The sequence below is a fragment of the Coregonus clupeaformis genome, chromosome 1 (genome assembly GCF_020615455.1).
Source record: "Coregonus clupeaformis isolate EN_2021a chromosome 1, ASM2061545v1, whole genome shotgun sequence".
Lineage (NCBI taxonomy): Eukaryota > Metazoa > Chordata > Actinopteri > Salmoniformes > Salmonidae > Coregonus > Coregonus clupeaformis.
The window spans coordinates 92019864-92030665 of record NC_059192.1 but is presented as its reverse complement, the minus strand read 5'-3'; the positions used below and the strand labels follow the sequence as shown (position 1 = coordinate 92030665).

At 42.7% G+C, this 10802-nt stretch overlaps 1 protein-coding gene across 1 annotated transcript; it reads left to right on the top strand.

The window, feature by feature from the left end:
- The first annotated feature begins 1044 nt into the window (after nucleotides 1-1044).
- On the top strand, nucleotides 1045-7739 carry LOC123491401 (alpha/beta-gliadin A-V-like). The gene is made up of 2 exons (XM_045222090.1): nucleotides 1045-1233; nucleotides 6915-7739. The coding sequence occupies exons 1-2, from the start codon at nucleotides 1045-1047 to the stop codon at nucleotides 7737-7739; spliced, it is 1014 nt and encodes a 337-aa protein (XP_045078025.1).
- The last annotated feature ends 3063 nt before the right edge of the window (nucleotides 7740-10802 follow it).

Below are 10802 nucleotides of genomic sequence, written 5' to 3'. Positions count from 1 at the left end.
AATGACATACACATCATGACCGTCCGACATCTAACAGAGAATGACATTACGTCATGACCGTCCGACATTAACAGAGAATGACATTCACATCATGACCGTCCGACATCTAACAGAGAATGACATTCACATCATGACCGTCCGACATCTAACAGAGAATGACATTCACATCATGACCGTCCAACGTCCAACAGAGAATGACATTCACATCATGACCGTCCGACGTCCAACAGAGAATGACATTCACATCATGACCGTCCGACATCTAACAGAGAATTACATTCACATCATGACCGTCCGACATCTAACAGAGAATGACATTCACATCATGACCGTCCGACATCTAACAGAGAATGACATACATATCATGACCGTCCGACATCTAACTGAGAATGACATACACATCATGACCGTCCGACATCTAACAGATAATGACATACATATCATGACCGTCCGACATCTAACAGAGAATGACATTCACATCATGACCGTCCGACATCTAACAGAGAATGACATTCACATCATGACTGTCCGACATCTAACAGAGAATGACATACACATCATGACCGTCCGACATCTAACAGAGAATGACATTCACATCATGACCGTCCGACATCTAACAGAGAATGACATTCACATCACGACCGTCCGACATCTAACAGAGAATGACATACATATCATGACCGTCCGACATCTAACAGAGAATGACATTCACATCACGACCGTCCGACATCTAACAGAGAATGACATTCACATCACGACCGTCCGACATCTAACAGAGAATGACATTCACATCATGACCGTCCGACATCTAACAGAGAATGACATTCACATCATGACCGTCCGACATCTAACAGAGAATGACATTCACATCATGACCGTCCGACATCTAACAGAGAATGACATTCACATCATGACCGTCCGACATCTATGACAGAATGACATTCACATCATGACCTGTGAAAAGAGCATCAGAGCAGTGGTGTTTTCTAAAGGAGTTTATGATGTAACCTGGAGTCTTCTCAGACATGACTACACACAGGGCAAATGGTCTCTCAGGTTCTGGCACTGTTCACCTCAGGGACTGGCACTGTTCACCTCAGGGACTGGCACTCTCCGCCTCAGGGACTGGCACTGTTCACCTCAGGGACTGGCACTCTCCGCCTCAGGGACTGGCACTCTCCGCCTCAGGGACTGGCACTGTTCACCTCAGGGACTGGCACTGTTCACCACAGGGTGGGAAAAAACTTCATGGCAGAACGAACCATTTATTATAAGATTTGGTCCCTTTTATATGAACAACCGCTTTAAAGGCTTTATGAAGCCTTCATAAACCCTTTATAAGGTTTTCTTTGATTCTTTACAAATAATGTATAAGTAAATGCCATGTTAAACAGAGGGTGGAAAACAGTTGAGGCTCCTCAGAGGAGGAAAGGGAGCATCCTACTCAGTGAATTTCATTTACAAAAAATAGTTAAACATTAAAAAAGTTATCCTTTTTAGATAAAACTATACTAAATATATTCACGTCACCAAATAACGTTTTGCAATGGTCTACAGTAGCATCAACAGCACTCTGTAGGGTAGCACCATGGTGTAGCCGGAGGACAGCTAGCTTCCATCCTCCTCTGGGTACAGATGTAGGATCTTAATTTGAGCCAGTTTGCTACAGCATGAAAATAATCCTGCAGCATCAGGAAATGTGCTTACATGTGGATGTACCGGAATGGACCACGGCTCTGCATAGCCTATAGCATATTTATTTTAAGCTAATAAGGTGAATTTATTGACTTATAGAATGCCTAGCCACCATAAAAACACCTATTTGTTGACCAAAAGAGCAACTTGGCTGATCATTTTTTTGTCACTAGGGTCCAATCGGATCTGCACTAGTCCCGGACCCGTTAGGTCTGGTTGTCGTCGGGTTCATTTGGGTTCCGGTCTGATTGTTCTCGGGTCCTGGTCCCCCTTTTAAAAGAAATATTGGGTCCATTCGGGTCCGGGTCCCCCTATTTTTTAAATGATCGGTCCATTCGGGTCTGGGTCTGTTTGTCCTCGGGTCCATTCAGGACCGGGTCCAACTTTTTGGACCCGAGAAGACCTCTACTATAAATGCTTTATAAATTGTAGTTTGTTTACATTGGGATGAATCTTCTTACAGATTAACGAATCGGAATAACATAATTTAACATCTAAAACATTAGACTCCATACTGTGAACAAATAGTTTTCTCCTGTGGAGTTTTATCTAACACTCTGTGCCGTTATCACCATTTCCCACTGAACAGAAACTACCCAGATATGCTACTCCCCAGAGAGCAGCATTGAGCTGTACTGGTGCCTTTGCCATGTTTCCATGGAAACATTCCCACGGAATAGCCCATTACAGAAACAGACTCGGGCAAAGCTTTCAGGTGATTTCTCTGCCAGAGTAAAAGGGCTGCAATCGTCTATTTCCTAAATGTCCCCTCTCTTGCGTTACCTGTATGAGAAGAAGGGGACACTTTGTTATGGTTTTTGGAGGGCCTATAGCGCGCATCACTGATGACTTCACTTCCCCTTTCCCTTCAAAAGGGATCAGCGGCCATTTTGGAAGCGACAGATTCCATCACATTTAAAATACTGCAAGTGAATGGCCAGAATGTCCCTCCTTTTTCAAGTTAACAACTTGTAATGGGCTCACTAGAGTATATCGAAAGCAAAGGTGTCTGATGATATGACAAGCTCCCCCCAAAATAAACCGGCTGCCTCATTTAATCAAACTGCAAATTGAAAATAATGAATACCTCGAGCCCGATGGCCTCTGCGTCTGGCTCCTCCGTCTTCTAAATGAAGACCTATGATGAGGTTAACTAGCGCTCTAACATGGGGACTGATTGTTTCACGTATTTGACTGTGGGGAGCCATTTCTCTCGGGCCTGTTTGGTTTTGATTAAGCTTCGTTTTATTGCGCTGTCTCCCACCGTGTTCGCCTGCGTAACGAGCCTGGCGTGGCGATAATAAGGCAATGAGAAAAGATCTGAGGAGACCATTATGACTTCTCCGTCACAGAGAATAATAAACACGATTCGGTGAACACTAGGGACTAAATTCCTGTGGCTTCTAAGCGTCCAGAGAGTCTAGTCTTAAGGGTAAGACGATTACGAGATTATCGCTTTTTGGGATCTCCTTCAAATGCAGAGTGTGTTCTGCTCTTTTGCCTCAGGTTGAGCTGCATAGCCTGTCGTGACTTGTACTATACATAACCATTATCATTGTTGACATCCATTACAATACATCCATTACAATACATAATTACAATACATCCATTACAATACATAATTACAATACATCAGTACAATACATCCATTACAATACATAATTACAATACAGCCATTACAATACATCCATTACAATACATCCATTACAATACATCCATTACACTACATCCATTATTTGCTCAAATGTAAGTCTTATTTTGCTGAACAAAGCTACTATGGTCGTGTTCATTAGGGCACCCAACGGAAAACGTTTAAAAATGGCTTGCTACGGTAAATAAAAATGAGCGTTTCCTGTTTGACAAGTCCAGGTAGTCCCTCCCTGTTTTAGTCGGTTTTCTACAGTTTGCTGCCTAATGACCTCGACCCAGGTTATCCATATCCAGGGAAAACATGACAGCAAGGCCTTTACTGTGTAATAATGTTGCTGATTAATCTTTTGGTTTTCATGTTGATCCTCACACTATATGACGACTCATTATCACATCTGTGAAAGAGCTGTTAATTTGACTCCCTAATTTGCATCCTGTTACTACTGCTTTATGTGCCCCAGACAACCATTATCTGCAGATAAATTATATAAACATTCTCAGAAGATGGTAATTCATCACTGCAGAAACAATAGATAGTAAGGAGAGAACCTCATTCTGGTCCAAACGCATTTTTGCACTACTGAACAAAGAGCCGTTTGGGAGCCAAATTAACAGCTCTTTTAGCTGAATTGAGAGCCGTTTGGGAGCCAAATGAAAAGCTCTTTTAGCTGAACGGAGAGCCGTTTGGAAGCCAAATGAACAGCTCTTTTAGCTGAACGGAGAGCCGTTTGGGAGCAAAATGAACAGCTCTTTTAGCTGAACGGAGAGCCGTTTGGGAGCCAAATGAACAGCTCTTTTAGCTGAGCGGAGAGCCGTTTGGGAGCCAAATGAACAGCTCTTTTAGCTGAGCGGAGAGCCGTTTGGGAGCCAAATGAACAGCTCTTTTAGCTGAGCGGAGAGCCGTTTGGGAGCCAAATGAACAGCTCTTTTAGCTGAGCGGAGAGCCGTTTGGGAGCCAAATGACCAGCTCTTTTAGCTGAAAGAGAGCGCTAAATGATCCGGTTCACCGAAAAGACTCAGAATGCCCGTCACTACAACTCATCACGTCTCCATTACCTTTCTTGTGCTAGCGTTAGACAATTATTCATTGGTAGGAAGAAAATAAACCCTCCATTGTAAAGTCTTAGGGGATAGTTTTGCTGAATAGTGATGAGTTGGTAACACTTCATGAAGGGGGTATACGTAAGACATTCATAGCAACTTTATGAATCAGTCATGACACCTTCGTGAATGTTGCTGTATCATTCATACTACATTCATAGCACATTTATTCATCATTCATAAGGGGTTTTCAAAATAAAAGTCCATTTTCATTATATTGCAAAAAAGGTATTTTAGTAGAAAAATGTGGTGGGAGTGAGCGAGATGTTTAGCCTGCTGAACTACAGTCTAGGCATTAGCTCGTGGAGTCTTCGGGTCTTATCTAAGATGGCTACTACCACATCACAATGGCAAACAAGGTGCCAGCCAGACCTGGGTTCAAATAGTATTTGAAATATCAGATCCTGCCTGTAGTGCCAGATGGGCAGGTGGGGTTTGCACTTTTAGGATGATTCCCTTAACTTCATTGAGCCAGGCGAGCTCAATCGAGCACAGCTAGCTAATTTAGTTAAGAGATACTACACTCAGGGCAGGTGCCACCCCCTACTGCCATTGTGGCCTTGAGCAAGAAATGTAACCCCTAAACTGCTACCAGGGTAATGCTGTAAGGCTGACCATGTGCTGCTCCCAGCCTGTTGCGTGAATAGTGTGTCAGGAGTTTGGGTACCGTAGCAAAAAAGACACATTTCCATTTTATAATGGATGAATACGATTTTATTCGAGGAGACTTTTATTTTGAAAACTCCTTAAGAAATGATGTTGAATACATGTCTTACGAAGGTTGTTAAGAATGCAACTGCAAAACACTCATGAAGGTGTTATGACTGGTTTGGGTTTGCAAGTAATATTCTTATAGTAGCTAGTACCCCTTTATAAAGCCTTCAAACATGCTTCAGAAATCATTTGTAAGAAAATGCCATGCTATTTAGAGGGAGGAGAGGGGTTTAATGGGAAGGACATTTTTATGAGTATATAGTCATTTAATTTCATCCCATAAACAACATTAAAGGGGCAATCTGCAGTTCAAACAACAACAAAACAGTCACCTCGCCACTGTTTATAGTTAACAGCTGAGGGATTGGGCTGTAGAAATGTATCTACTCTCAAATTCATAGACAGAGCTATGGTTGCAAGGACTGACCATCCATGAGATCAAAATGATAGTTTTAACCATGTGTTGAGGCTATATAGTGGTTTTAAATTACATTGTTTACAAACAACGGAATAAAACAGGCTGATAGTTTAGGTTCTGATGGGGTACGTCGGTTGAACTAAGCTCATAAGGCCTTATAAGTTATATTCTTCAAGAATCATTGTATCGTTCATCTAAAGGTCGACTTTGGGCACGAAAAAACTGTCCAATTCCGCCCCTTTCTCAATTTTCTCAAACAGAAATGTGGTGTGCCTTTGGTGGTTCATCGACGTGACATGCTGGTCATGCGCGCCGCGACCGACGTAGCTAGTTCGTTAGCTAAGCTAGCCACTGAAGCTAGCCAGACATTTCCCAGGAAGCTGTAAGAAATGGCACTTATGTAGCCAAATATCTTATAAATTTTCTGGGGGGTGTTTAAGCATTAAATGACCTGGTATGATGGTGCATTGATTAGTTATACAGTAAAAAGGCATTATTTTTGAATTTGTGCCCAAAGTCGACCTTTAAAAAGTCCAAAAAAATGTATATAGCAATTGCACATTCCTCCTTTAACAGAGAACTGTTCTTCATGGCCCTTGAAGAGCAAGTTGTTGATTTTTCCAGCAAAACATTGCCTTCTAACTGCACACACACAACACATATTTGTTTCATGACACTCTGCCCTCCAAAATGGAATGACATTTTATTCTTCCCAACAAGCAAAACATTTTCAGTTTACACACAATTTGAATCATTCAACTTTGTTTCAATAAATTTTAGAGCTTATACTGTAACATTGCCAAAAGTTTCATTCCGAAACGCTATTATCCACCATTTTATAACATTTGTGTTTTTTTCATTTGTGTGTGTAAAATATTACTTGTTCTCAGATGTTTGTATTAATAGATTTGAGATGTGTATTAAAATGGGTTGTGTTGCATTGATGATACAATGCTCAGAAACACTTTATTATAGTATTTTTAGCCTTGCTTTCCAGATCAAGGATGTATTGCAGAAATAACAGTAATAATGGTGTATTTGTTCCCAGGTATGGCTGTCCCCCCAGAAATGTCCTGTTTAAAGAGCAGTGCCAGTGCTCCATCTGTCTGGAAGTGTTTCACTGAGCCCGTCTCCGTCCGATGTGGACACAACTTCTGCAAGGAGTGTATCAACAAACACTGGGATAGCAGAGACCAGTACCAGTGTCCGCTCTGTCAGGAGACATTCCACAGAAGACCTGAGCTAGGTGTCAACACAGCATTCAGAGATCTTGTTGATCAGCTTAGAGCAAGACACACTGTCCAAGACCAAGACCCTTTCCCAGCTCCTGCCACAGTCCCAGCTCCTGCCACAGTCCCTGCCCCAGTCCCAGCTCCTGCCACAGTCCCTGCCCCAGTTCCAGCCACAGTCCCAGCTCCTGCCACAGTCCCTGCCCCAGTCCCAGCCACAGTCCCAGCTCCTGCCACAGTCCCTGCCCCAGTCCCAGCCACAGTCCCAGCTCCTGCCACAGTCCCTGCCCCAGTCCCTGCCACAGTCCCAGCTCCTGCCACAGTCCCTGCCCCAGTCCCAGCCACAGTCCCAGCTCCTGCCACAGTCCCTGCCCCAGTCCCAGCCACAGTCCCAGCTCCTGCCACAGTCCCTGCCCCAGTCCCAGCCCCAGCCACAGTCCCAGCTCCTGCCACAGTCCCTGCCCCAGCCACAGTCCCAGCTCCTGCCACAGTCCCTGCCCCAGTCCCTGCCACAGTCCCAGCTCCTGCCACAGTCCCTGCCCCAGTCCCAGCCACAGTCCCAGCTCCTGCCACAGTCCCTGCCCCAGTCCCAGCCACAGTCCCAGCTCCTGCCACAGTCCCTGCCCCAGTCCCAGCCACAGTCCCAGCTCCTGCCACAGTCCCTGCCCCAGTCCCAGCCACAGTCCCAGCTCCTGCCACAGTCCCTGCCCCAGTCCCAGCCACAGTCCCAGCTCCTGCCACAGTCCCTGCCCCAGTCCCAGCCACAGTCCCAGCTCCTGCCACAGTCCCTGCCCCAGTCCCAGCCACAGTCCCAGCTCCTGCCACAGTCCCTGCCCCAGTCCCAGCCACAGTCCCAGCTCCTGCCACAGTCCCTGCCCCAGTCCCAGCTCAGACTCCAGCCCATGCCCCAGTCCCAGCGAGACCTGGAGTAGTTCCTGGCAGGATCATGGCCCTGGTGCTCTGCTCTTTGTGTGTGGTGTATGTGATGTACCAACAACCTCACCTGGAACCTGATCTGACTGGAACGGTGAGAGACGCACAGGGACAATGTAAAGACAAACCACTAGGGGAGTGGGGTGGGGATGAAGAGGGATCAATGCAATACAAAGGGAAAACGAGAAGAAAAAAAGAACTAATCTACTTTATTCAGTTAAAGAAAGTGAAGGCAGATATGCAGCAGATGATCCAGGAGCGACTGGAGAAGGTTAAGGAGGTCAAACACTCAGTGGAGATCACCAAGGTGAGACCTTACCTCTCACATCATCAAGATGAATTGTGTTTAGTATTCGCGGAGACAGCATTCACGGTAAACATTTTGCATCTGTCAGCTCAACGGGAAATTACCTTTACATTTCAATTGCGCTATAACACAGATATCTTGAATCTAGCACTTAGGGTTAAGGTTAGGGTTAGAGTCAGGATAAGGGCTACAAACCATTTGGGACTAAACAAAAAAAACGTTATTTTTTGCTACTTAATGTCCATGTAGCTTAAATATCCAAGTTGGCTGGACTTCAAATTGGGAAATAGTTGAGCGGACATGTGATAACCGAATGATTTTTGCTCAATGTGAATTTTTTATTTTTTTTTAAACAATTCTTTGCCTTTGCAACACACACTGAGTTTATCATACAAGAGAGTTACGTTTGCTGAGGTCCACAATATAATTACTGTTGTCTTTAAATATGTCTCATTAACATATTACCCAGGGTGCCTTTTGGCAAGATATATTTTTCTTTATTTTTGTCCATTTACTTGTTAGGGACCAGTTTACAACTAAAATATTTATTTCAGAGGCTGAAATAGGATGCATTAAACCAGATATAGCAAAACAAGTAAGTGGATTACTTTCTTCTAACCATTAGTGAGGTTGTTGTACCTGTTTATCTGCTTTATCTGTGGTTAGGTTAGACATTATAAAACCCTCTGTCCATGAATTGGATCATGACTGAAACTGGAAAGGTGTCCAAGGGGATCTAAGTACAACATTAGCATTGTATCAACCAAAATAAAAAAATATATATATATTAGCCATCTGTCAATGACAAAAAATCATTTCCATAGTTGAGCAAACATCTATATTAGACTTTATACAACTTTGGAACTCTTGGCGTTAATGGTTGAGGTGTTGGGTTGACAGAAGCTGGACTGGGGTTCGAGTCCCGGTCAGGGCTTCCTTTCAAATTCGCTACTTTGGTTCATGGAGCTTAAATAGTTCAGCTGAGGATATCCTTAAATTGAGATTACTTTAAAACAAAAATTGAGTCAACCTTGAAAAAAAATCAAAGCAACCAGCTGCAATGAGATTTCTAGTTTTCTCAACTTTAGCAAATGTGTTGAGACAACTCAGGAATGTATTTTAGCAGACTTTTTCTGCTCCAGTGAACTGAGTGGACTGGAAATCATATTTCAGCTGGTTGCCTTGATTTTGTAATTTCACTCAACATCAAATGTTTTACAGTGTACACTTCAACAGCATGCACACACTTACTTATCTAACCTTCTTTGTTCCACAATGGATGTGACTCTGGACCCTGATACAGCACATCCCAGACTCATCCTGTCTGAAGACGGAATCTTCCGGACAACCCAGACAGAATCTTCCGGACAACCCAGAGAGGTTTGATGGTGATTGGCAATGTCTTGGGAAAAGAAGGCTTCTCTTCTGGGATATTCTACTATGAGGTGCAGGTGGAGGGGAAGACTGAGTGGATTTTAGGAATGGCCAGAGTGTCCATCAACAGGACGGGGCAGATTAGTCTGAACCCTAGATTTGGATACTGGACTACGTGGATGAGGAATGGAAATGAACACGCAGCTCATGGTGACATAACTGTCTCTCTCTCTCTCAGTCAGAAGCCCCAGAAGGTGGGGGGTGTTTGTGGATTATGAGGACGGTCAGGTCTCCTTCTATGACGTGGAGGCCAGGTCTCATATCTATTCTTTCACTGGATTCACCTTCACTGAGAAACTCTATCCATTCTTATGCCCAGAGTCGGATATTGATGGTAAAAACTCAGCCCCGTTGGTCATCACTCCTGTCAGTCAAATAGACTGATTTTTCAAATCAAATCAAATTTCATTGGTCACGTACACATATTTAGCAGATGTTATTGCGGGTGTAGCGAAATGCTTTTGTTCCTAGCTCCAACAGTGCAGTAGTATCTAACAATTCACAACAACACACACAAATCTAAAAGTAAAAGAATGGAATTAAGAAATATATAAATATTAGATTGATGTTGATGTTGATGTTAATGTTAATGTTCACATGTTGAATAATGAAAAACATGTATTTCTCAGCTTCTATTTTATAGTCTAGCCTGATATGAAAGAGAAAACATGGTCTGAGATCGAGATGACAAATGTAGCATTTATGTTCTTTAAAAAAAGACTTGGTAACGTCTGTACCATTTGTTTACCAAAGTTTAAATCTTGCTTCAAGTTCAATCTCGCTTCATGTCATACACCTCCGTTCTCTTGCATATTTCGTATTGGTAGTGTGCTTGCCAAATCAAGAACACTGCTGTTATCTTGCATATTAATAAGTAATTGGCTAATAATTTACAACTTTTTCGTTAGTTTACAAATAACCGATGACCTAAACACATAGTAATAAATTATAAACAATTATTTACTAATAATAACCACATCCCTTATAAACACGTTAACCATTTATAAATAGCTTACTGATGTTTAAATAAGTTATAATGATGAGTTAAAACTGTGTGTCAAATCATTAACATATTCCTTATACTGTAAATTATATTTTAATGGTTGTTAAAAAAGGTCTTAACCATCGATAATTCATTTTTTAGTACCTCTTTCTGAAAATGTGATCGAATGTGCTTACATATCCGTACAAACCAATAAAGCAAGGCGTGACTGTCTTTAGAAAGCCCTTGATTCATGCACCAGCACTGCTTTTACAAGTCATAGCATCTGATTGTTTTTTGCTTCAAATTACATTAAAGCTACAACAACAAAAAAAATCT

Coding starts and splice junctions, on each gene's coding strand:
- LOC123491401 (XM_045222090.1), top strand. CDS start 1,045: ATGGTCTCTCAGGTTCTGGCACTGTTCACCTCAGGGACTGGCACTGTT. Junction 1,234..6,914: donor CTGGCACTGTTCACCACAGG/GTGGGAAAAAAC, acceptor CTCCTGCCACAG/TCCCAGCTCCTGCCACAGTC.